Genomic DNA, 27,775 nt, shown 5'->3' with positions numbered 1-27,775 from the left:
GCTTCAGGATCTGTCCTTCCAGTGAGCACTCAGGGCTGATTTCCTTAAGAATGGATAGGTTTGATCTTCTTGCAGTCCATGGGACTCTCAAGAGTCTCCTCCAGCACCATAATTCAAAAGAGTACTGCATTACAATTCTGTGATTATAAGACTGTTCTCCACTCAAATATTCCTGCGTTCCAGGGGGCTGGACTAGGTAACTCTTGTGGTCCCTTCCAACCCTACAATTCGTTTACAAAAGGTCTTCAGTAAGCACCAGAAGTTCAACAGAGAGGGGGACTTGTCTGACCTCAACTGGGAAAGAGTTCCACAAAATGGGACCTCCAATACTGAACACAGCTCCTTGTGGATACAAGCTAAGGGGGAACACTAGCAGTGACTCTCCTGAAGACCTCGGTGACTGGGATCAGGGCAAGTTGTTCAGAGCCATGTATACGTGCATATACATTCACACACCAAAGTATCATGTATCAGTAAAACACCTTGAGGCAAACATGGAAAGATGGAAATTTGTCGTACCACTAATTTCCTTTTGAAGGTGCTGTCATTTCCGATACAATTCACCCTCCCTAAGCAGTTACGAGTAACTCTGGGGATGAAAAAATGAGCAAGAGAAGGACACGGGGAGCAATGTCCTCCAGCAGTATCTGGCAAACTGGGCTTCAGGTCCCTTAACTAAATTGAGAGCCAGGGCAGAATGTTGGACTGAGACCTGGGAAACCAGGGTTCTAATCCCCGTTTGGTCAGCAAGCTCACTGGGTGATCTTGGGTCAGTCCACTGCTTCGAAGCCTAATCTACCTCACAGGGGTGTTGTGGGGATTAAATGAAGTGGTGGAGGGAAACCAGGTACACCACTTTGATCTCCTTGATCTAGTTGGGTCAGAGGTCTCAAAGAAGGTGTTTAAATTATTGATGTATACAACAACAACACCCAGAATCTTACACGCACAGAACTAGAAAGACAAGTCCATTGAAAGAAGAATAGCTCCTAAAATTAATGGACTATTCAGAACTTGCAAAGTTAACGGCAAAAATAAGCGATCAATATGATGGATAATTTACAGAAGAGTGGAGGTCTTTTTCGGATTATTTTGGGGGGGAAATATCACAATCAGATTCAATAAAGACAGGATATTAATGCAATAAAACAGGGAGTCAGCAAACTTTTTCAGCGGGGGCCAGTCCACTGTCCCTCAGATCTTGTGGGGGGCCGGACTATTTTTTTTTTTGGGGGGGGAATGAACGAATTCCTATGCCCCACAAATAACCCAGAGATGCATTTTAAATAAAAGCACACATTCTACTCATGTAAAAACACGCTGATTCCTGGACTGTCCGCAGGCTGGATTTAGAAGGCGATTGGGCCGGATCTGGCCCCCAGACCTTAGTTTGCCTACCGCTGGAACAATAATAATAAAATGAACAACATAAAACCATAATGCATAACTGGACCTCGATTCTGTGTTCTGGCCCCATGAAGCAGCAGCAGCCCTGAATTGGTGGAGTCAAAAAGGCAGCAACCTAAATGCCTTATGAAAACACAACGAGGAGCCATCATGCCTTTATAGAGTCATTATATTCCCACCATTTATTCAACCTACTTTGCAAAAACCTCCCACAGAGCTAGGGCCTATTTATAGCCTCTCCCTTTCCCCACAATATTATGTATATTTAAAACTTGGTTGGCGCTCAAGGCAGACATTCCATAAATAGTTACTGTTTACCCACCTACTTTGACAACCTCTTGTTCTGTACACAGAAGGATTCCAAAAACACTTTATTTGGGATACAGACAAAATGGAGACAGTGATTCCTGAACAAGATCAGCTGAAGACATTTGTACAAATTGTTTTGGGGTTGTGATGTTGTCGGCAGGCGTCAAACCTAAAAGATTGTTTCCCCTTGAGCGGTAATAAATAAATAGATTAAAACTTTGGGGTTTAGTTAAAAAAAAAAGTGGGAGGAGGGAGGGAGCATGATAAATGTTTATAAAATTATTCCTGGTATAGTGGGGCGCCCCTTCATGGATCACTGCCTTGCCGTGGCGAAGGGGCTTGAAGAAACTCAGAGAAGCTATGAACTATGCCAAGCAGGGCACACAAGACGAACAGGTCATAGTGGAGAGTTTTGACCAAACGTGATCCACCTGGAGGAGGAACCGGCAAGCAACTCCAGTATCCTTGCCAAGAAAACTCCATGGACAAAGACAACAGGCATATAAAAGTTATGACGCTGGAAGATGAGCCCCTCAGGTCGGAAGGCGTCCAACATGCTACTGGGGAAGAGCGGAGGGCAAGTACAAGTAGATCCAGAGCTGATGAAGTGGCTGGGCCAAAGCCGAAAGGACGCTCAGTTGCGGATATGCCTGGAAGCGAAAGGAAAGTCCAATGCTGTAAAGAAAAATATTGCATAGGAACCTGGAATGTAAGAACCATGAACCTGGGTAAGTTGGAGGTGGTCAAAAATGAGATGGCAAGAATAAATATTGACATCCTGGGCATCAGTGAACTAAAATGGACGGGAATGGGCGAATTCAGTTCGGATGACCATCACATCTACTACTGTGGGCAAGAAACCCGTAAAAGAAATGGAGTGGCCCTCATAGTCAACAAAAGAGTGGTGAAAGCTGTACTGGGATGCAATCTCAAAAATGATAGAATGATCTCGATACGAATCCAAGGCAGACCTTTTAACATCACAGTAATCCAAGTTTATGCCCCAACTACTGGTGCTGAAGAAACTGAAATTGACCAATTCTATGAAGACTTACAACACCTTATAGAAGTGACACCAAAGAAGGATGTTCTTCTCATTATAGGGGACTGGAATGCTAAAGTAGGGAATCAAGAGATAAAAGGAACAACTGGCAAGTTTGGCCTTGGAGATCAAAACGAAGCAGGGCAAAGGCTAATAGAGTTCTGTCAAGAGAACAAGCTGGTCATCACAAACACGCTTTTCCAACAACACAAGAGACGACTCTACACATGGACATCACCAGATGGGCAGCATCGAAATCAGATTGATTATATTCTCTGCAGCCAAAGATGGAGAAGCTCTATACAGTCAGCAAAAACAAGACCTGGAGCTGACTGTGGCTCAGATCATCAGCTTCTTATAGCAAAATTCAAGCTTAAACTGAAGAAAGTAGGAAAAACCACTGGGCCGGTAAGATACAATCTAAGTCAAATCCCTTATGAATACACAGTGGAAGTGACGAACAGGTTTAAGGATTTAGATTTGGTGGACAGAGTGCCTGAAGAACTATGGATGGAGGCTCGTAACATTGTATAGGAGGCAGCAACGAAAACCATCCCAATGAAAAGGAAATGCAAGAAAGCAAAGTGGCTGTCCAACGAGGCCTTACAAATAGCGGAGGAGAGAAGGCAAGCAAAATGCGAGGGAGATAGTGAAAGATACAGGAAATTGAATGCAGATTTCCAAAGAACAGCAAGGAGAGACAAGAAGGCCTTCTTAAACGAGCAATGCAAACAAATAGAGGAAAACAACAGAATGGGAAGAACCAGAGATCTGTTCAAGAAAATTGGAGATATGAAAGGAACATTTCGTACAAAGATTACCATAATAAAAGACAAAAGTGGAAAGGACCTAACAGAAGCAGAAGACATCAAGAAGAGGTGGCAAGAATACACAGAGGAACTATACCAGAAAGAAATGGATGCCTCGTACACCCCAGGCAGTGTGGTTGCTGACCTTGAGCCAGACATCCTGGAAAGTGAAGTCAAATGGGCCTTAGAAAGCACTGCAAATAACAAGGCCAGTGGAAGTGATGGTATTCCAGCTGAACTATTTAAAATTTTAAAAGATGATGCTGTTAAGGTGCTACACTCAATATGCCAGCAAATATGGAAAACTCAGCAGTGGCCAGAAGATTGGAGAAGATCAGTCTACATCCCAATCCCAAAGAAGGGCAGTGCCAAAGAATGCTCCAACTACCGCACAATTGCACTCATTTCACACGCTAGCAAGGTTATGCTTAAAATTCTACAAGGAAGGCTCAAGCAGTATGTGGATCGAGAACTCCCAGAAGTGCAAGCTGGATTTAGAAGAGGCAGAGGAACCAGAGACCAAATTGCAAACATGCGCTGGATTATGGAGAAAGCTAGAGAGTTCCAGAAAGACATCTACTTCTGCTTCATTGACTATGCAAAAGCCTTTGACTGTGTCGACCACAGCAAACTATGGCAAGTTCTTAAAGAAATGGGAGTGCCTGATCACCTCATCTGTCTCCTGAGAAATCTCTATGTGGGACAAGAAGCTACAGTTAGAACTGGATATGGAACAACTGATTGGTTCAAAATTGGGAAAGGAGTACGACAAGGCTGTATTTTGTCTCCCTGCTTATTTAATTTATATGCAGAATACATCATGCGAAAGGCTGGGCTGGATGAATCCCAAGCTGGAATTAAGATTGCCGGAAGAAATATCAACAACCTCAGATATGCAGATGACACAACCTTGATGGCAGAAAGTGAGGAGGAATTAAAGAACCTTTTAATGAGGGTGAAAGAGGAGAGCGCAAAATATGGTCTGAAGCTCAATATCAAAAAAACGAAGATCATGGCCACTGGTCCCATCACCTCCTGGCAAATAGAAGGGGAAGAAATGGAGGCAGTGAGAGATTTTACTTTCTTGGGCTCCATGATCACTGCAGATGGTGACAGCAGCCACGAAATTAAAAGACGCCTGCTTCTTGGGAGAAGGGCAATGACAGGCCTAGACAGCATCTTGAGAAGTAGAGATGTCACCTTGCCAACAAAGGTCCTTATAGTTAAAGCCATGGTCTTCCCAGTAGTGATGTATGGAAGTGAGAGCTGGACCATAAAGAAGGCTGATCGCCGAAGAATTGATGCTTTTGAATTATGGTGCTGGAGAAGACTCTTGAGAGTCCCATGGACGGCAAGAAGATCAAATGCATCCATTCTTAAGGAAATCAGACCTGAGTGCTCACTGGAAGGACAGATCGTGAAGCTGAGGCTCCAGTACTTTGGCCACCTCATGAGAAGAGAAGACTCCCTGGAGAAGACACTGATGCTGGGAAAGATGGAGGGCACAAGGAGAAGGGGGCGACAGAGGACGAGATGGTTGGATAGTGTTTTCGAGGTTACCAGCATGAGGTTGACCAAACTGCGGGAGGTAGTGGAGGACAGAGGTGCCTGGCGTGCTCTGGTCCATGGGGTCACGAAGAGTCGGACACGACTAAACGACTAAACAACAACAAATAGTGGGGCGTGGAGAAGAGATAAACATTCCTCTCTCACAATCCTAGAATTTAGGGGGTCACCCAGACAAGTGGAAAAATCCAGTGGATAGTTCCTTCGTGCAATGAAACAACTTTTTGTGGAGTTCCCTAAAATGGGCTCCAGTTCAGATGAATTAGGAAACTTCATTAAGAATACATCTATCAACATAGCTAAGCAGAAGTTCAATGCTCAGAGGCAGTAGACCTCTCAGTACCCTATACAATGTACAAACAAGAGAATCACAGAATCTTAGAATTGTAATCGGAAGAGACCCAGATAATTATTTCTGCTTGTGAACCTCTGGTCCATGCCTTGTGAACTCTCAGAGGTGTCTGGATTCAGATTACTGGATTATGATTCAGCAAAGATACTCTTAGGCTCTTTAAATCTAAGGGTGTTTTAATCAGTTACTTAAAAACATGAATTTTGTGACATTTTGAATGTCTACAATATTAAAAGTAATGCCAATACAACTTCCATAGGTGCTCTAACTTTAGCAGAGGGACCCTAATGTCCAGTTACATTCAACTAAATCCCATTTGCTTCCCAGAAAACATTCAGAAGGGCTTTCATTTAGATTACCTTGCACAGTGCATCGCTAAAAAGTAGATCCAATGCTGACTTTTTCTGAGTCAGCTCTCTGTGTTAAGTCCCAATACGTTATTTTTTGTTTTGCATAACTAGCTAATTTTGTGCATTCATCTGCTGAGCTGAGCTGAGCTTTTCAAAGGGCTCTCTTTGGATGAAGCAGCTCCACTCTTGGCCTAGCTGGCTCAGTTTTAGAAAATCTTCATAAAACACCAACGCTTTGTAACACTGCGGTCCAATGTTATCTGGGAAAAGCAAACCACTTGGAAGACAAAAATAAGATGCCTGAACTTAGCTGGTGACTCGAATCCAGCTAAAGTTAAGTCTTGATTAACTCCAATTGCAACCAATTGGTTCCATGGGTTTCAACTGAACTAACAGTGCAGTCCCATAGATTATACTAATAAGTGAGTCCCATTGGATTTAGTGGGACTCACTTCCAGGTATGTATAGGATTGCAGTGACAACTAATTTTTGCCGGATCGGAACCAGTGAGGTATACTTCTAAGCTTTTTAGTCACACGAAAGGTTCTGAATACTGATAACAACTGGTTTACTTCTCACTGAGCAAATGGGAGAATGTCTTACTGTCAGAGCTGCCCCTGGTCCCAGCTCACAAAGGACCAACGCCAGTTCCTCTTTATATACAGAAGTCTTTATTGAAGTTCATAATTGGTTTGACAGCCGTGGCGCGCAGCCCTACGTCTGAAACCCTAGACCGTCGAAGCTCCGTCTGAGTCTCCTCCCCCCAGACACCAGTTTAAGACCCTGGCTTTTCTCCACCTCTTCCTCTGCTCCCTTTCCCTCTGGGTCCGCTTGTCCGCCGAGGTCTTGCCCTTCCTCGACTCTTCTGAGGCTGAATCCCCTGAGTCTTCCCCCTCCCTCCGGCGAGCTTTAGGACCTGGTTCCCAATCCGTGCTTTCTGCTGTCCCGCTCGCCTGTACATTTGAACTTGGCGCACGCGCCCAGCCTGCCACCTTCCTTCTGACCGTTATACTGCTCCTGTCGCTGCTTCCCTCTTCGGGTATGCCAGCTGGGCTTGACTCCGCCTCCCTGCTTGCCGGAGGAGACGCTGACTCTGACCTATGGGGCTCTTCCCCCTCACTACGCTCTGGCGGGGAAGCTGGCCCTGATTTCCAGCTACTGCTTTGGGAGTCTCCGCTGGCCCCCTGCTTCTGGTGTGTCCTCCCTGGGACCCCCCTTGCCCTGGCCATCGACGCCCCCTTCTGGGAATCTTCTGATTCACTGGAGAGGCTTATGGAATCTCTCGGGTCACTGTCATTCTGCCCTCCGCTGCCCTCAGATTCTTCCCCTTTGCTCTCCATTTCCTCTCTCCCCTGCGCCTCTGCTCCTGAGCCCCTGACACTTACGTACCCTCTGTCTTCAAAAATAGGCTAGAAATTCACTATTAAAAGAGAAAGCTGAAAAATCATGGAAAAGGGTATGCCTCTGCAGAATCTCCCCTCCCTTTCACCATGGCTATGGTCCTGACTCATAGACACATGCAAAAACACCCCGCTTTGGGTTTCTGATCTGACCAAATGCAAATATTGAAATATGGTTATTTCAGAGTTATTTATTTTAACATCCTGGGCTTTACCTAAATGGTGCCCATGTAACTCTACCAAACCAGAGAGGTGGAGCTGGCGAGTCTGACGTTACTGAGCTGGATAGAACACTGGCCTAAATGTTGCAAGTCTCTCCTTGTGACGTTCTCCAAGCCGAAAATACAGCCCAGCGCTCCCAAGTGATAGGCGGAACACCGGCACTTCTTACTACATAAAACAGAAGAACTGGCAGAAAGCATACAGATGTTTCTAGTTTAAAATCTCCAGCTTTCAGTGAAAGTTGTTTCCTTCTTTGAAAAAAGCTTTTGTTTCAGTAAATGCAATTTTGGAAAAATGAATGGGTGATATGATAGCCATGTTCAAATATATAAGAGGATGTCATATAGAGGAGGGAGAAAGGTTGTTTTCTGCTGCTCCAGAGAAGCAGACACGGAGCAATGGATCCAAACTACAAGAAAGAAGATTCCACCTAAACATTAGGAAGAACTTCCTGACAGTAAGAGCTGTTCGACAGTGGAATTTGCTGCCAAGGAGTGTGGTGGAGTCTCCTTCTTTGGAGGTCTTTAAGCAGAGGCTTGACAACCATATGTCAGGAGTGCTTGATGGTGTTTCCTGCTTGGCAGGGGGTTGGACTCGATGGCCCTGGTGGTCTATTCCAACTCTATGATTCTATGAAAGCGCCCCCCCGACTGTCGAGTTTCCTCTCCCCTCCCTGGAAATGTCTTGGCAATAGGTGAAAATAGGAAGACGCCGATTCTTGAACCTTGAGTGGGTAGGCCAGCTTTCCTCAACCCCCAGTTATTGTTGGACTACAAAGCCCATCATTCCTAGCTAGCAGGACCAACTGAAAAGCAAGAGGGGAGAAGCTGGTGGCCGCACTTCATAAAATCACAGAGTTGCTCAGTGAAAGAAACCCTCTGCTTGAGGATTTTTCTATCTACTAAGCCGCTTTCTGAGCAAAAGCAGAATATAGAAACAAGTCATTTGCACCCTTGGCTCCATTGCTGGGAAACTCCCCATCTTCTCCCTGGGAAACCTTGCTGGGCCCATCATTGTATGCATTTCATTATCAGGTAAATTATATACTGTTTTTGGAGGCCTTTCAGAGATGTCGATTGCCAAGCATGATTTATTACTTTCTGCTGTGACAGGAAGAGCTTTAGTTTTTCCTGACGGGGCTGATGTATCATTGCTAGTGTACTGTTGCTATTACATTGTTTCCAGATTTTAACTGATGCTTTGTTGCTGTTTGGATTGTTTTAATACTTTGTTGTTGCTCCTCTCTGTTTTGGGTAACTTGTAGAAGAAGGTTACACATTACATACATAGCCATTTTCTGGCACTGAACAGGAGCCCTGATTTTGAAATATGATTTCGATAGCGTTTGCCAAAGTGATAAATATTACAGGGAAAAGGGAAGAACTACAGAAAACGCAAAACACTGCAATGCATGGTGCTTTTCCATCCTTTTTATTACTACATGGTAACTTTTCCACACCAAGTACTGAAAAGGATTTCCAAAGATGGTAGTTTATAGATCTGGAGGACACAAAGGAGTATTGATGGATGTACCAGACTGCAGTCTCCAGGACATCAATAGACCTTCATAGTGCCTAAAAGAGTCAACCACACAAGGATTAAGTTCAGTATAAAACCATCTCCTGTCTTGGGCCTATTCTGCTGTTTCAGCAATGAATCATGGCTCCTCCAGTTCTAGGCTTGCTGACCCATATTTAAAATCTGAAAAGAAAGCTCAAGAGTAAAAATGCTTCTTGTCTTGTGACATTCAGCAGCTCAGTGTCATCAGGATGGGACAGCCTGAACTGCAATAACTTGCTTTCTTAATTGACCCTTGCAGACGGCACAAAGGAAACCCTTGTAATTTGGTTATATGATTGATTCCCTCCCAATCTGAAGACCTAGGCAGCCAGCAGGTCCTGCTAGGGATGTAATGGCGAGGATTTCCTGACTACTTTCAATAAGCGACAAGGCCAGAAAAATTAAGAGCGTTCAACGACTTTCAGCATTAGATATCTCACTGTAGTTTGATCCAACTGTTCCAGGCAATCCTCAGAATTTGTTAACTTAGAAGAACACTTTCAAAACATTGGCTTTTCCCAAGATGTGCAGTCGTGCAGTCAACAGTCCTTTATTTAAAGGTTGCAAAAAACATTACAAAGAATTCACCTTCCTTTGACTAATAATATCAAAAACAAAGAAAAGCCCAAGCACAGCATAAAATCATATTTACTCCAGTTTTCAATCACCTTCCAATTTTCTTAATGTCACACTGAAAACGTTGATAATTCAGTCTTCATATTGCCTCTTCCCCAAATCTGTGTCTGTGCAAAGTCCTATGAACTCAGATGCTATGCATTTCTTTCTACATCTGCAATTTTAAATAAATATGACAAGGATTTTAAGTTCCAATTGTGCAGAATGCCATACAGGACCTTGCTTAAGGTGGAAGGACACACGATTCTAACATTTGTCAGGAGGTTGTTGTTTTTTTTTTTTTAAAAAAAGAGCAAAACATTCCACATAAAAAAGAGGTGTGTCACCATCTCCCTCCAATACATAATAAAGTGTGCCACATTTACCATGCTGGGCAAGGTAATATACTAATGTATGTCATCAGTTCCTTTTTCTCTGAAGCCTGGCATGCCGTTCTGTGCATTTGAAGGTAATCACCATAAGCCCACATTCCATGTGAAAAGTTTACATTAAACATTTCCCTCTATTCTCCCCCATTTGCTGGCAAACACAGCATTTGCCCATTCCCTTTAAACCAGGGAGAATGAAAAAGTATATTGTAGGACACTCTTTTTAAACATTCAGAGATGTACGCATAACTGCACATCTCTGGCAAAAACCTGAAAGTACAGTAGGCACACCTCTGTTCTGCTGAATTTTGATCGCTTTCCTGCACCCTTCCAAGGAGTCCATGAAAATGTGTGAAATACAACACCAAAACTCTAGAAATGAATGGGCATGATCCGGTGGGAGAATCACCTGCACAACCCTTATGGAGATGGATACATTTTTTATATTTATTTTTTGCAGACGGCACTCCTTGTGGGCTGCTCTTAATTCTGTTAAACTTTCATTAAGTATTAGTAGCCAGAAAGACAAACTTTTAGTGCCTTATCAAAATCACGCTGAAAATCCTCCCTCATTGTAGGGGTCAACCTTATCAAAATCAAGGATTTATCCTTCCTGCCTCAATATGAAATAGCATTAATGCTGTAATATTTTTAAATTGCATCAGTCAGACGTTTCAGTTCTATACAACGTTAAAGGGGGGAGATTGTTCTGATGATCAGATGAGAAGCCCATAGCAACAACAAAAAAGTAATAATAATAAAAAAAGTGAAGCACAACCAGAAAGCTTGAAGGAAACCAGCTTGCAAATGCTGACTTCTCAAATCAAAATACTTCCCCCCACTTTCCCATTTTACATTTTTGTTCTTAAGTTTTTTAAAAAGCTGCTCATTGCTAACATCTTGCTTTATCACACCCCCCCCAAGCTCAGAGCCGCTGGAAAAAAATCTCTTGGGTTTTTTTGTTTGTTTTTGTTTTTTTACAAATATATAAATAAAAGCATACAATCTTGTGAGAGTTCCCCTATTATTCTGGTTCCTAATAAGCCCCCTGAAAATGGCAATGGGGCAGTACATTAGTAACAAACTTCCTGTTCCATAGGTTGAAGGGATGCATTCTGGGAAGAGGTGGGCGGGCCATGTGTATGTCTCCCCTTCAGCCAGAATCCATAGTAAAGAGCTGGATGTCTTGTGGGCTCCAGTAAAGTGCCACAGCAGAATTGTACACCAGGGACCAGACGTAAGGGATGAAGAACTCCTCAGGTTGCTCCTCTTCCACGTATTTAAACTTCAGCTCTGGGAATTTCTGGAAAGGAAAGGACAAGCAGAGAATGAATGAAAGCCTGAGGGAGACCCGAGAAGTCGAATCATTTCTTGGTGAATGCAACACGCGAGAAAGGAATTAATTCTTCGGGCCTAAAAGGAGCAAGTCGAGGAAGCCGGCAAGCTATTTGCTTTCTTGGAACACAGATCGGCTGCTCGATTCCAAGGTTCTTATGTTTTGTATCTACCCAATGTTCAGAATGCACATTCCAGTGGGAGAATGGCAATTATGCTGCCCTTTGTTCCTCGTAATACTTTCCCATAAAAGTTTATGGGGGGAGGTGGGAGGAGGAGGAGGAGGAGGAGGAGGAGGAGGAGGAGGAGGAGGCTGGCCTTGGGTCTTCTGCGTTGCTTCCGTTCTGCCCAGCCAGCTCCTTCCCTCCCTCTTGTCCTGTAAGCGTTGTCCAAAATGTATCAGTTGCAGAAGCACTCAATACCGCTGCTTGTATTAGCCTTTCGGAAGAAACGCATCAAGAATCTTCCTGCCTTGCTCCTCGCTGGGTCTGGGACCAGCAGTCACTTTCTACAGTCCCTCCCCCTTGGTATTTATTCTGCAGCCACAGCCAAAACCAGGCTTCCTCAACCTGGTATCCTCCAGATATCTGAACTACAAATCCCATCACTCCTGGCCAAGAGCCATGCAAGAGCCACACATGTTATTTCATGTTGGGATGCCCTTAAAGGGGAAAAACAAAAATTAATGAGCCCCCCCTTCCTTTCCTTTTTTTTTTTTTACTGACTTCTAAATACTGCCTGTGTCAAGGGCTTGGCGGGAGTTCAGACAAAAGCCACATTTCAGCCATCAGTTCGAGCGAAGATAAAACACGTCCCACTTCGTTATTTATAATGATGTGGGCAAGGCTAAGTACAAACTGCCGCACTGTGACAGAAGCAGAGTGAGGCTGGCAAATAACAACGGGCAGTGAGAGAAGGCAAAGGCCCAATGGAGAGAGTCAAGACTTGGTCTCCTGGGGGCTGGATCCCATATTATGGAGCGGTCTTAGGCCAGCCGCTTCCTCTCACAAGTCCTCCAATTTATTGTGCTTCAATGAATTAGTTTTTCCCTTTTTGTTATTGCGAACTGCCTTGAGGTGTTCTTTTTTTTAAATGAAGGGAGGTATTGAATTTTCTAAAAAATAATTAAATCCTATCTCCTATCTCCACCTTGTGCCGCCTTCTGCAGTTGCTGTGAGGGTGGGTGACACAGCGCTTGACAGACAAAAGCCTGCCATGCTGCGCCAGAGTTGCTTTTGAGTAAACATGCACAGGGGCCAGGATGTAAAAGTCAAGACCCAAAGACCAGCATGCAATCTGGAACTGCTGACTATATAAAAGAGGCTATCTATGGGCACTTCTAAGTTCCATAAATTCCAATGGGAAAGATTTAGTCACATGCTGGATCGTTCCCTAAATAATGAAGCAAAATAATAAAAATGTCTTCCTGTCAGATGAATACACATGAATACATTGTGGACGAACGGTATGCGCACACGTGTGTTTGTGTCATGACTAAATTAAGTCCCACTGGTTTCAACAGTCTAATTGTGACAAAATCTGGATCTAACTCTCAGATGACCTTCTGAGCAGGCTATCTGTTCTGATCCCCAAGAGGCCACCTTATATATTTCCAGGCAATTATCCTCTTTGTATTGATCAAGCCAGGTGCCAATGTTGGCATCTTGAGACAATGGAAGAGGGCACCATTAGGGATAAAGTCAAAGTGCTGGTGAGTTTCAGTGCCTGCTGTGACTCTAGAGACCAATACAGGGGCTCCCCCAGCAAGAAAGGCAACCCATAGTGCTCATATCATACTTAACGCCAATAAGGTTGAGCTTATAACTTGTAACTGCTGTTTCCTGTGATGTTTTTGCAGCATTAGCAGCACCCAAGTGACCTCTCCGGGACACAAGCCTGGGCAGGATACGTAGGAGTCCTGGGCTGCCCAGGCAACAAGACCTCACTGCAGGCAATTCAGTTTCACTGTCACATGAACTAAACCTGGAGGGAAAGCCCTCTTCTTGTGCCGCCTTTTCTCCAAAATGAAACTGCTCAGTCCAGTCTAAGCCTGCTCACCCCATGCCCTTGTAATGCTAACCTTATTTGCCTAAACAACCACAAGAAGTCCTGTCCCCCCTTCCCGAGAAAAGCTGAGTCTGAGCTGGTGGCTGGAACAGGACTATGTAGCTAGACGGGTCCAAAGTTTACCAGACTGTCTGAGCCACCGAGTCTGCGATAGAATGCAAAACCACGGGAAGTCCCCATGAACAGATGCAAGAGCTGCAGTTTCACTGCTACTTTCGTGCATAACCCCCATAGGCGCCCAAATGATCATGCAGATAGCAGGAGACGATCATAACCCTTTGCTCCAGAGGGTTTAATGCTACTCAGAATCAGAAGGCCACTGCAGTACATTAAAGATCAGCTTACAGCCTCCACCAAGGACCTCCTGTGCTTTGCAGTGCCCTCCTGCTTATCAGTATTTATATATTTAAAATATTTCTCTGCCATCCTTCCACCATTCAGCCTTCAAGACAGCTAGTGTAGAAATGCAGTTCAGGGGGAAGAAAATACAAAACAGATCAGAACAAAAACTAGACTGAAGTTAATTTTTTTAAAACTTCACTGGATTAAAAGAGAAGCTCATTTCAATCAATCAATCAATCAATCAATCAATCAATCTAACCTGATGCTGAAAAGAAAAGGAATAAAAGAAAAGAGGAGTAGGTCAACATCTCTGGGAAGAGAACAGCACAACTTGGGAGCCATGACTGAGAAGCCACACATCAAACCTCAAAAGGTGGGAGCATCAGAGCAGGGTGTCAGATGACCACCATAGCCAATGGGCAGATAGATATGGGAGAAAGTGGTTTCCAGGTAGCTTGGCCCTAGGCTGTTCAAGACTTTATAGGTCAACACCATCTCTTCAAATTGTGTCTGAAAACCAACTGGGAGCCACTGGAGATTTCTGAGCCATGGAGTGATATGTTCCTAGCACAAAAGCCATCCTTGTTGTGTCACATTGTGCTGGAGGTCTGATTCATCTAAGTTCAGGCTAGATCCTTCAGTGTAGCGGCACCTGTCTTGTGAAGCATACTGTCCACTGATGTTAGATAATGGCCAATGTTGCTCACCTTTCGCCAGATGCCAAAAATATAACTACTACTACTACTACTACTACTACTACTACTACTTATTTTTACCCCGCCCATCTGGCTGGGCTTCCCCAGCCACTCTGGGCAGCTTCCAACAAAATATTAAAATACAGTAATGCATCAAACAGAAGCTTCCCTAAACATATATATTCCCTAAAGATATATTTCTACAGGCTTTCCCCCAGCTAGCATTGGATTTCTCTTTGAAAAACTTTTTATCAGCTTTGGTTTGTTGTTATTCATTGTTGTTATATACTATTATGATGTTTGGGACAGTTTGGTGGTCTAGAAATCTTTCAAATACAGTGGTACCTTGGGCTATAGACGCTTCAGGTTACAGACGCTTCAGGTTACAGACTCCACTAACCCAGAAATAGTACCTTGGGTTAAGAACTTTGCTTCAGGATGAGAACAGAAATTGTGCGGCGGTGGTGCGGCAGGCCCCATTAGCTAAAGTGGTACCTCAGGTTAAGAACAGTTTCAGGTTAAGAATGGACCTCCAGAATGAATTAAGTTCTTAACCTGAGGTACCACTGTAGATAAAATACAATGAAAGCAGTGAGTTCCAGTTAAGAACTCAGGTGCTGAATTTTTAATCAGATGGTGCTTCCAAACTGGTTTTTAGAGGCAGTTCCACATACAATCCATTGCAGTAATCTAACCTGGAAGTTACCAAGGCATTGGATAATTATGGCAAGATCATCTTTTTGCAGAAACAGACATAATAGTCTGGCCATGGCTGTTAAGTCGAAGGGGGGCTTAAATATGAGGCCAACGTCTAAAAACAGAAGACGGTGCTAATGAATTTGCGAGGGACAGCTGGAACATGCTCCCTCACCATGCCTCTCATGTGCCAATGTGCCTGTATGCTTGATGTTAGTGAGAAAGGGGTTGTACGTGCACAGGACTCGGACAGGGAAGCTTGACTATAAAGGTAAAGGTAAAGGTACCCCTGCCCGTACGGGCCAGTCTTGCCAGACTCTAGGGTTGTGCGCTCATCTCACTCTATAGGCCGGGAGCCAGCGCTGTCCGCAGACACTTCCGGGTCACGTGGCCAGCGTGACAAGCTGCATCTGGTGAGCCAGCGCAGCACACGGAACGCTGTTTACCTTCCCGCTGGTAAGCGGTCCCTATTTATCTACTTGCACCCGAGGGTGCTTTCGAACTGCTAGGTTGGCAGGCGCTGGGACCGAACGACGGGAGCGCACCCCGCCGCGGGGATTCGAACCGCCGACCATACGATCGGCAAGTCCTAGGCGCTGAGGTTTTACCCACAGCGCCACCCGCTTGACTATAGTTACTTACTAATCCTGAATATGCAGTGGTCAGTGGTCACAATCCTGCCACTTCTGTGTTCAGGAGGAACACATGAAGGGTAGTTGGATTGTGTTCATCCCCATGGGGGATAAAGTGGTCATAAAAGCCGATGCATCTTGTAGCTTTTTTTTTTGATATTCACATTTAAAAACGTATACTTTGAACATGACAAACTTGTGTGTACAGACCCATGTGTGTTGTGCTTTTGGCTAAAGCTCCCTACTGAGCTTTGCACTTAGTGGCAAACACGTTACTGGGGATCACAAGGAGACGGTTGCTGTGCTGGTATCCTGTTTATAGGCTTCCCTGGTGCACTTGGTTGGTCACAGTGGTAGCAGAAAACTGGACTAGGTAGGCCTTTGGTATTCCTATGTTCTTATGAGTTTATTACTGATCCTTATGTGGAATGGTCCCAAGATCCCATGTCTTTGATTTCCACTGTCCCGCTTTCTTTCAACTCTGAACACAGTGAATCTCAGTACAACATACAAGATGTGTTCACTGCTTTCAAGATGCTTATGCCCTTCTCTGCTACAACAGACAAATAATTCATGCTTTTATAAGGAGAAAGTTTAAGTGCCCTGGACAAACCTGTAATATTTTATTTACTTTCAATGGTTTCAATTTGTGCAAAACTAACTGAAAGCAATAAACTCAAACTTTTGCAAACAGCAAGCTGTTCCTTTGAAGGCTCATTCTCTTGCCCAGGCTGTCTGCAGTGGTGCTTGCCATTGTCTTTTCTGGAGTATTAGGCAAGTTGGAGATCCCCCTGAGCCTCACAAGTACACCCCCCTTTTCTGGTTCCACTGGCACTGTTTGCATTGCTTTCCTTTTGCTGCCGACAGAAAGTCGCCGCGACCTGCATCAGCTGAAAATGGGGATGTGATTCGGTTGAAGTGTCCACATGGTATGCAGCTGCAGAGTCTGCCTGATAGTATCTTTATGCCTTTTTTTGGACTTACAGAAGAGACATCAACTGTGGAAAAACTCACAGTCAAGAGAGACAAAGCAGACCAGTGGAAATTTACAGGGCAAAGCAAGTTCTGTCCCCTTTCATCTGCAGGCATGCCTTGACTATAAAGCTCATTAGAGCTTTAATGCTAAATGAGTTTAAAGAGCCAGCCTCGTGGCCATTTCTCACATATACACGGTACTCTCTCGTAGTGCTCCCTAGAAGTTGCTTATGGCTCATAATGGTGCTCAGTGTGCCAGCCTGAGCTGTAGGTAGTTTTGGCACCATATCCTAGCATGGGAAGAAGCACAGCTTAGTAACAGAGCTAATCTTTGCATGCAGACTGTTTCAGACTGTGCAAAACTCATGCTATGGTGGAAAGGGCTATAAAATCAAGAACTCTCAAGCTGAAATCCTATTAGCTGGATCACAGCAGCTGAGATCAATGGAACATGATCACAAATCCCAGACAAGAGATTATTTAGGTAATATGCAGTTCCCTCAATGTTCAGCAGCAACTTCATGAGAACTCCTAGGACTATATCCTAAAACCCCACATGAGAATTTGCCAATTGTGATAGTTACTGGCCTGGCTTTTGAACTCGGCACCCAGTTCACAGGACTACGACTAGTCTGGGAATGCAAATAAACAAGTCTTCTCCAAAGTGTGACAAGCCATCTCATGAAAGCTATATGGAGGTAGTCCAACTAAAGAAACAAATTGCAGATCTGCTGCTTATTTGTGTGGATAACAGTATCAAATCTTGTAAGAAATTTAACACCACGCATCTCTCCTACAAAACGCACACACATATGGGAAAGTGTATTTCATTTATGTATCAAGTAAGGAACTGGTTTTAAGAAAATGTCCTGTACCAAACTGACTTGGTTTGGTTCTTTTAGTCCCACAGCAGAAACATCAGGAATTGGAACAGTATTTAAGACCTTACCCCATCAAACAGATCCCTGGTTAAAAATAATAATCAGTTAATTATACAAGGCCACCTTCAACTATAGTAGAGGATATGATGATAATTTGCAAGGTATGACTCAGTTTCTCTGCTAGTATGAGAAGTAGAAGCAATTACCCATATACAGCGGCAAGGACACTTTTGCCAACTAACCCCAAACCAGAGGGGAAAAGGACAAAGGAGGGAAGAAGACAATAGATAATTTCCACTCCCATTTAATATCAGCCAAACCCCTTTTGTATATTTTAGGAATTAATATTGGATAAGTATGTGATGCAGCTATTTATAGCAATGGACATGCTTTAGTTATATTTGTCAAGTTACAGACATGAAACAATTGGAAAGGAGTCTAGTGCTATGAACTTGCCCCCCCCCTTTTTTTACAGTGTGCCGTCTAAATTATGTCTTTGGGCTGCATTTTCAAGATGGCAGAGAAGACATTAACAAGAGAGGCAGACTGCGGGTGAAAAAACACATAAGGCTTAGCTTGTTACATCCATGTTGGTCTTATAGAACTAAAGTCAAGAGTAGTTTAAGATGAAAGGTCACAATTGCTGCAATTCAATGGACACTTGGGAGAAGCCCCATGGCATGCAATGAGATTTACTTCTGTTTAGCCAGGCACAGGATCAGACTGTTGATAGAAAAGGTAACACATGCTTTTTAGTGCCATTTATTTCAATGGGAGAGTTAAAGCACATTACTTTCCTTTGTCCCACTGAAACTGATAGGAGTAAAAAGTGTTTCAGTTTGGCTGGAACATGCTGAAATGAAACGCCTCATTCAGCTCTTCTTCAGACAAGAAATAGATGAGAATAATCATAACAGAGAATAGTGTGCTGCTTGTTTCATCTCTGAAGGGCAACAAAAAACGATCTGCAAAAAGAAAATCACTCTTATATCTGCTCCAACTCACAAGGCGGAGATATGTACATAAAACACAATTCCATTTACTAGATCATGAGCAAATGAACTTTAAAAATGAACAAAATTCTGCAGGATGCGGACTGGGAAGACATACAAGGCCGTCCAATAATAGAGATCACCTTTGCTACTCTGTGTGCCCTTCATATTCTGGGACAAAGATGGATAAAAGCCCTTTCTAAACAAAAGCATGGAAAGTAGAATTACGTGCTTATGTAACGGAGACTAAAGTGTACACAATCTGGGAAATGGAGAAAGAGGTGTTAACACCGTACAATATTCATTTGGGTCCATGGGGGCAACTCCCTGAAATAAATAGGTCCTTTGTCTTTTTATGTAGGGAATTACGTGGGCATGAGGAATGATTTCATAATGGGATTAGACAGACAAGGGAGGGTTATGCACTACGTGACAGAAATGGTTGACGAGGAAACTGTTTCAAGGCAGACATATTGGGAAACAACTGAGGAAAATGACAAGATCCCTCTAAACAAGCAAGCAATAAACTACTGACTAAAAAACAACCACCATAAAACGGTTCTACTTCCTGACCTTGCTAAAGCATTTGTGACCCCATTTAAGCATACAAAGTGATTGACTGCTCAGACAGATAAGTAAAATCCCTTTGTATGTTTCTGAGTTTGGGGAATTAAAAACTGAAAAACAGAATAATCCCCAGACCTGCATTAACGCAGTCATTGCATATTGTCATCTTGCCCTGCCATACAAAAGGAGATGAGCCTATTAGGGAGCTACTGGGGACAACCCTCACTGACACGAAATGGACATCAATTGCTTCCTGGTGAGGGATTTGAAGAGGACACATCAGCTGGAGGCTATTTTTGGACATGCCATGAAAGCATTGCATGAGCTTTAGAGCTAAAACATCTTCTTATTTCATTTAAATATGAAAAACTTTACAAGGTAGATGATGATTAGTGCCTTAACCTGCACATTAAGCACCTGAAGCGCCAAAGAGAGCAATGGCAAAACAAATTCTCTGCCTGCACCAAGTCCCAATTTCAATCACTGGTGTCTCTTAAGTTTAAAGGACCACAGGGAGCAGAGGAGGAAAAGACCTGTGCCTGAGACCCTGGAGAACCTCAGAGTAGACACCCTATGCTCATAGAATCACAGAATTATAGAACTGGAAGGTAACCCCAAGGCTCATATAATCCAACTCCCTGCAGTCACAGCCAAAACATCCCTGACGCATACTCATCCAAGGTCTGTACTTTCCCAGAAATACCACATGCTATAAACTTGAGCACAAATATTTTGCCCAAAATGGCACCAAAAAGCCAGCACATTTTGCTTGCTCAAGTGACAGTACAGTGAACAAGCCCCATGAAAACCAAGCATGGGCATTTTTGCCTCCCGCCTTTCCTTTGCAAAACAAAGTTCTATGACAATGGGCTGACTTTCTCCCATAGAACTATTACTAAGTAAAACTCTTAACCATTTTGTTGAGATGAACCTCCACTTCATTGCTTGTAAACTTGGCTGGTGACCCCTTTGTCAGCCCAATCCATTCCTTCTGTGCACACATGAAGTTCCACCAAGAACTGTATATGAAACAGTCTTTGGGACTGGATGATGGAATAGTCCTGGGATGCATGGAGCTCCATCCATGGTACTTGAATACGGACAGTTATAGATTGTTGTATGTTGTATGAAAATTATTATTTCAGAAATTTGAATTCATCCCAATGACCATCTCTCTATAAACCTCTCAACTCAATGCCTAAAATAACTTCATTAAAAAACAGGAACATTTACAATAATATTTACATTACCAAATAAAGTTATTTTAGGTTCTGGAGACATGTCTGGCATTAAATGCTACTGATCAACTGTTTTAAAATAGTTTTCCCTTTTTGGGACATTATTAAATATCCATATTCACTTTCTGTTATGTAACAATTTAAATTTCTCTTCCATTTGTTTTAAAAGAAAAAAGTAGTTGCTCGTGATTTAGCAAGAAAATATAATTTTACTTGTAAGGTAAAAAGTAGAGGGCCCTATAATCCAACTATCAACATTTGATTCTACGCATTGGTAGGAATATTTAACTTTTAAGTTGCATAAAAGTCTCACCTAAAATACTGAAAAATAAATGGTTAAAAAACTTCCACTTTAACTACCAAGTCATCATAGGAAATTTCATAGTTATCAGTCATGAAACTGTTTTTGTATCCAAATAAAAAGATTCCATAGGTTCTATTTTTCACCACTGCTTATTTGTTCACTACAAAATATTAGTGTTAAAAGGGGTTAAGCCTAGGCTAAAAAATGATTCATGCTGTTTAGAGAGCAAAATGTTTCAATATTGTTACATAGCTCATCTCTGGAGGCCGAGTAAATCAAGTATCTCATTCCAACATATTCTTGTCCCACCATAGCACTCTTAATGATTTACAGCAATCAAAAAGAGAAACCAATTTCACTGCATAATAATACTGGGACTAAGGATATGTCTGTATTACATACTGAAGCCAGTTTTTAAATTCATTGGTAAACTGTTTAGATGATTTCCTCTGGGAGAACCTTTATCGCTGTAGTCTTATGAGAATTCTAAAAATGCTCACCCAGATCTCTAGCCTCGTCTGGAACAATAATGCTAAGATCCCTTATTTGAAAATCATAGTGTTTAAATAGGCTTAAAGCCAGTTACAACTAGTAGTGTAGACTTGCCCCAGCTAACTATAGAAGTGAGAGGAGGCCACTTGGTAATCTACTTGAAACCTTCAGACATAAATTGAATTATGCATACATAAAATGACAACATGTTACACTGGGATCCAGGCTTTAAAACATTTTTAACAGCAGAAAGTTCCTGATTGGATCTAGGAATTGTGTAAACAGATACTGAAGAAACTGCTATCGAAGATCCACAGCATATTGAAGTCAAGCAGTGTTAGAAGCACAGATATACAAGCCAGTCGCCCACCTTAAACCTAGGTTATGGGCGCAACAACGGAATGTCTAGGCACTCTTTTTTATAACAAGAACCCAGTTTAAATCTGAAATCTTAGGCTCAGTACTGTGCCCAGAGCTCAGAAACGGCTCACGCTAATGAAATTCCCTGTCACAACTTGCACCTTGAACGATGGGCCTTCCGAATACTGAGGTCAAGGTATGCAAAATGGAAATTGGTCCTAATTAACACACACTCCTTCCGCCATCCCCACTGCAATCTCCTTTCATATTCTCTGCCTCAAGAACCAGAAGATTTATGAAAATTTCCATGTTACAACGGAAATGGGGAAAGACGTGGTGGTGGTGGTGTTCATTCTTATTTGTCCCCACCATTCTCTGAGTTGTACAGTATGAACCAGCACTTGGCTTCGGCGTAGCCAGGGATGGTTCCAGTTTCACCACATTTAAACTGCAGAGATTAAGCAGACGGGGCTCCTAAAAGGTGAAAAACCCCTTCCTTGTTTAAAAATAGACTTCTGCGTTTTTGGTTTCACAAAAATCCTTTTCATGCGGAGAGTGGCAAAAGGAATGGCAGCGTGAGTCAGCCTGCATGCTTTTCTAAAAAAGAGGCTCCAGACATGCTTTCACCCAGAACTGGTGCAAAGCAATGATATCATTGCAAAAAGGCCTAAGGAGCCAGAAAGGACAAAGCTGTGGGCAAGTGGGGGTCACACCCAGCACACCAATGCCCATTACCACATCTGGTCTGTTTCAGGAGCTGGAAGGCAATGGGGTCTCTCTCTCTCTCTCTCTCTCTCCACATCTGCCCAGCCACCTCCAGAGCAAAAGCCCCAAATATCTTTCCCAAGCCCATCCCTCCCAACAGACTGGTGCCTAACAGAAACAGAACTCCATGGAACCCGCTTTAAACTTTTTTCTGCATAGATGCAGCCAAAACCGTTCATCAACCCCTGTCCTGTGACCTCTTCTGTACGGTGCCTGAAGGCATGTAACCCGCCCCTCTCTTTTTGCTTATGGAAATGGCGTAGCTTGGCAAAACAAGTGTCCAGCAGTGGCAATAAGTTTCTTAATAAAGTTCTTGATTTTGTACGTTTTAGTCTGAGAAAGCCAGACCTGTAAATATTACAAAATGATAACAATCGCTTAAGAACAAGAGACAGACTTACTGTCACCAGCTGTTAACTTTCTGATCAGGGCAGCCTAGGAAGTGGGTCCTTATCTGTCTTAGTTCAGGACATGCTGACTAACACCCCTATTGAAGCAGCAGACCTTTGGCTCCACAATCTTTGTGTATTGGAAAATGTACGTGGCTGCCTGACATTACTCCCTTCTTAAGTAACTGAAGGTCTCAGAAGTGTTCAGAGAACTGTAATCCGGGTGGAGAAGGCCAGACACTGAAATGGGAGGAAAATCAAATTCATATCCCTGTTCAGAGAAATGAAGATGTATTGCAACAGCAAAGTCTCTGAAAGTTCAACTGTTCCAGGACAGAAAAAGGAAGAAAGAAAAGTGGAGACAGGCGAATAGTGATGGAGTAAGAACATGCATCACACCCTGGGTGGAACGGGTTTAGTTATTTGCTTAAAGATGACTGCATCTTTCCAGAGCCACAGTGTGGAGAGTCATGGGATGCTAACAAGGTTGCTTACGGGTGGCTTGCTCTACCTCTGTATCTCCCCATTCACGGCCTACTGAAAGCCCAGATAAGGGAAGCTCAGCTGCCTTTAGCAACTCCATTATATCTTTCTATGGCTTTCTGGCGCGGCTGATCAGGAGTGCTGGATCACAACTGAATAACTTGAGAGGCGTTCATGAGATAGCTTGAATGCCTCTGCTCATTCCTATGGCTACTGGGAGTTTGCAGCCCAAGATGTAGCTAGTTAATTAAAATCAGTATGTGAAGTTCAGTCCCCTCAAACTGGTCCCCCCCCCCAATACCTGCATCTTAAGAGTTGCCAGGTCAGAGCAGTACAGTGAATGCAGTATTCCCCCATCAGGGTCCATACTTCTGGGTTAGCAGCACTATGTCCCTGTGACTCCCTGCCCTACAATCTTCAGGTTCCCAGCCCTCCCTTGTCTGCTCATTTCCTTCACACCACTCGTGTACAGCCATTTGTTTGAAGTTTTGCCCTCATCAGAGGCTCTTCAGTTCTTCTACTTCATGACTCCACCATGCATTTGTTTCGTTCAGATCCTTGCTTTCCCTTTTATTTAGCTCCAATGGGAACCATTGCTGCTGTCCAGGATGCTGGACAAGATTTCCTTTTGTCTGATGCAGCAGGGCTCTTCTTCTCTACCCGATATCTTGATCACAACACCTCAATTCCATACCTCCCGCCTCCTGCAAGCCTCATTCTTCTATCTTTCCTTCAGGCACCTCAGTTTTAGTAGGCAGTCTGCTCCCTTTCTGCTACTAGGACTCCTTGCCCCTTGGCTTGCCAGGACATATGCCCAGTCTTCAATTTCTCTCTGTGTGGTCTTAGTCTGAGCCAAACTGACAATGTTCTCTCCCCTTTCAAAAGCTGGGCTGCAATATTGCTTAGCTCCCTGAGCAATTGAGCATCTCATGCCAACTCACAAGCACAATCAATCGGCACCAGATGCGCCACCACAAGAACAATATCAATTATTATTGCATTTGTATCCTGACCTTACTACAAAGAGCTCAGAGTAGCACACATGGGGTTCTGTGATGTTATTATCCTCACATACACAAAGTGGTGTGCTGAGCAGATGGAAAATACAAGACAACAAGCAACTTTAAACCATGATTTCCCTACTGCATTTATGGAAGTTCAAATCATGATGCAAGTGCTTAATTATGGTTAATACAAAAAAAAGTTTGCTATGGTGTCTAAATTGATATTTGATTCTCCACACTAGGGTTTCCCAAACTTGGCTCTCCAGCTGTTTTTGGACTACAATTCACATCATCCCTGACCGCTGGACCTGCTAACTATAGATGATGGGAGTTGTACTCCAACAACAGCCAGAGACCTAAGTTTGGGAAACCCTGCACTACACCAATCTGGCTTTCTTCCTAGGGAAGGGAAGACAGATTTTTCCTTTATCTTCCTGGGATCAGCTCTGAGGAAATGGACAGCTTTTTTTTCTTGGTACTTCAGACCTTGATCAGTGTGCATTTGAGGCTGCTACAAAAGATTCTGGGAATGTTTGGATTATGCTGCTATGAAGTAGACCAGTGACAAATAACTTTCTATTAAGTTTCTGTATGACCCAGGTCCTGCAGCCTCTGAGATGACTCAGTGTCTGGCCATGAAAAGGGACTCGATGTGGGCAAGCCTAAACGAAACTGAATGCCAACAAGACTGAAGTAATGATGAGCTCTCTGTATGTTTTGCTCTCCCTTTCCAAGCAGTGAAAAGATCACGATAAGTTCATGGTCAGTTGTTTTTGGAAAACGATGCACTGGGATTTTCTTTGCCATTTGAAGACAGTTTGGAAACTTCAGCTGGTGCAGATTTCAGCGGCTGGGTTGCTCACCAGGGCAAGATGGTTTGAGCATGTAAGCCAACCCTGGCCTGGCTACACTGGCTGCCAATTAGTTTCTGGGCCCAACTCAAAGTGCTGGTTTTGACCTATAAAGCCTTAAACAACAGAGGACCATATTACCACTCCCCGTATGAACCAACCTGGGCCTTGCAATCATCATCTGAGGCCCTTCTTGTGTGGCTCCACTGCAAGAGGTCCGAAGGGTGGCAACACAAGTACGGACCTTTTCTGTGGTGGCTCTCCACTTGTGGAATGCTCTCCCCAGGAAGTCTTGCCTGGTGCTTTCCTTACATATCTTTAGAAAAACATACTTCTTCTCCCAGGCCTGTGTGTGTGCGTGGAGTGGGGTGTCACTGTTTTTGTTAGTTACTATGGTATGCATTTTTGTGTTTTTATATTGTAGAAATTTAAAAGACAAAGACAAACACACACACACACACACTTTTTACAAATCAGGAAGGTTGGGAAAGAAGAATAGGGATGCATCAGTGAGGCCATGCAAATCTGAAATCAGAATCAAGAATAGGTCTCCAGAATTCAGCTAACGCCGAGAACATTAGATTACTTTTGCTGCATGCTATGAGCTTCTAGCATTCATCACAGGCAATACCACTCCTTTCTCAGCTACAAACTATGAGTATGATCTTTCAGGACAATGACATGCATCCCAAGTGGCTGAACAGATGTTACAGGTTGCAAGTTTGCTAGCCTACTGCAGAGAGGCATCACAACCAATAATGCTCACTTTCCACTGGTTATTCACAGTTGTAAGCATGGTAGTCATTGTTCTTACAATTCAAGATGGTGGTATAACCAGCTGAATAATTAGACAATGAGGACTGCATGCCATGATCCAAGGAAGAGAGTTTCAGGCAATGCAAATCCATTCTGTGAAGCACCGAAAGCCTAGTTACAATATACCATGTGGAGCAGTCTTTCAACTGAGCTATATTCAGCAAATCACTTCACTAGGTTCCATTTCTGTATTCTTTGCTGTTATCCAAGACTGAAAGATCTACTGTAGACCTTGCCAGCATAACACTCTGTATATCTTGCTGGTTTAGTGATTTGCTTGCCTTGCTGGTTCACCAGACTGCTTGTCTACCTGCTGGCCCAATAACCTCGGATTCCCTCCTGCTTTGACATGCCTTGCCCAATCTGCAGGACCCAGCCCTAGAAGGATTACACTCACTTTGACCCCATAAGGAACTTTACAAGGACTGTCACCCGACTGGAGAAGTCTTAACTGAATAATTGATTAATCAGTCAAATCTGCCTATGAATAAAAATAGGAAAGGGAAAAAAGGCATTCGTTATTTGTTCTTAGATGATGCCAGCATGTGTCATAGCAGCCTCCATCTTAAAAGGCTGAATCCGCCCTTCTAGGGGTAGAGAGAAGGGAGAAAGTCAGCACCTGCCTTGTTTTGTAAGTGGCTTGTCTGAAAAATAACTAAAAACTGCTGCCTGATTAATTTGGGGGCACATTTTAAGTAATTAAACCACTAATTGCGACTCCACAAATCCAGGGCAGAACACTTGGCATTACACAGTGTCCTCACTCAAGATCCCCATGAAAAGTGTCTGAGGGAAGGTTGCACTGAGATTTGGGGCAGGCAGCAGAAATAGGAGACAACTGCATTCTTTCTGCCTGTTTCATAGGCCATCATAACGAGACACTCCACAATTCTCCCCAAGTCCCTTGGCATGAACAAATGTCTACGTCCGGAGGTACGGTTATGGCAGTAGAAAGCACAACTAATGGCTGGTACTGAAGCAAATTAAAATCTATGGCTCTCCAGATCTAAACCTTTGTGCAATTGACTCCCATTCCTGATTGCATTGCTTAAGAAAGAAAATTTCCCACTGGATTCTGCCTTCTTTAAAAAATACAAAGGGAGGGGTTATTGTGATATATGGCAAGACCTATGGGCCATATCACCTATGCAGCTTTGCAAGGAAATAGGAGGAAACCTCAGTCCTTTGATGGCTGAGGATGTTTCCCTTCCTTAAAGACATAAGTCTATCACTTAAAAGCCCTCAAAAGAAAAGGTCATGTGGCTCTACTTCCTTTGCCCTGGTGTGCTCGAGGTTCGAAGTTCTACCTCAATCAAGTCTGGCCACTTTGGAATAGTTCCAATCTGTTACCAAGCCAACGGTACTTTCTGATTCTCATGTTATTAAAGGGGGGAAATACCTAAATTACCTTTGAAAAGAGACATGGTTTGAATGATCAGGTGGCTGTACTGAGCGAGAATACTTTTGTGAAACCTACAGACCCAAGTTATTATCTACACAAAACATAACACGGCAAGCAGTTACCTTTAATAATTTTGAAATTGAGACACCATGTTCCAAGCCTGAACAAAATTCAATACCCTAAAACCATTCCTCATTTTGTGCATTTACCTTTCATTCCACTGTAATTTACAGTGACATTGTTATTGCTTTTTCGCCATAATTTCCCTTGAATCGCTGCATGATCAAAAGTACTTGCTTAATAAAACCCAGGGCTGGAGAACCAAGTTTTTCTAAATTGCAATAGGCTGAACTAATTTTTATAATGTGTAGAACCTAAATCCATTTGCTCAAAATTGTTGCATGTTCCCCTGTGTTCTGAAAAAGTCAGATAACGACCCGCTTGTCATTATGCAAGATCGAAAGAAGG

The 27,775-nt window shown here is 43.2% G+C and overlaps 1 protein-coding gene across 5 annotated transcripts in view; it reads right to left on the bottom strand.

Annotated features, from left to right (window-relative positions):
• Positions 1–8,867: 8,867 nt before the first annotated feature.
• DYM (dymeclin) overlaps positions 8,868–27,775 on the bottom strand; it is a 169,547-nt gene continuing 150,639 nt past the window's right edge. For 4 of the 5 annotated variants that reach the window (XM_077936496.1, XM_077936497.1, XM_077936499.1 and 1 more), the window contains one exon: positions 8,868–11,324. In XM_077936496.1, the coding sequence (XP_077792622.1) occupies positions 11,175–11,324 (150 nt within the window). In that variant the 3' untranslated portion in view covers positions 8,868–11,174. Of the gene's footprint in view, positions 11,325–18,412; positions 18,610–27,775 lie in introns of those variants that run through there. The other variant, XM_077936498.1, reaches the window with a different exon arrangement.

Source organism: Podarcis muralis, chromosome 11, assembly GCF_964188315.1.
Source record: "Podarcis muralis chromosome 11, rPodMur119.hap1.1, whole genome shotgun sequence".
Lineage (NCBI taxonomy): Eukaryota > Metazoa > Chordata > Lepidosauria > Squamata > Lacertidae > Podarcis > Podarcis muralis.
Note: the sequence above shows the minus strand (reverse complement) of the source record. Positions and strands in the feature narration are given on the sequence as shown.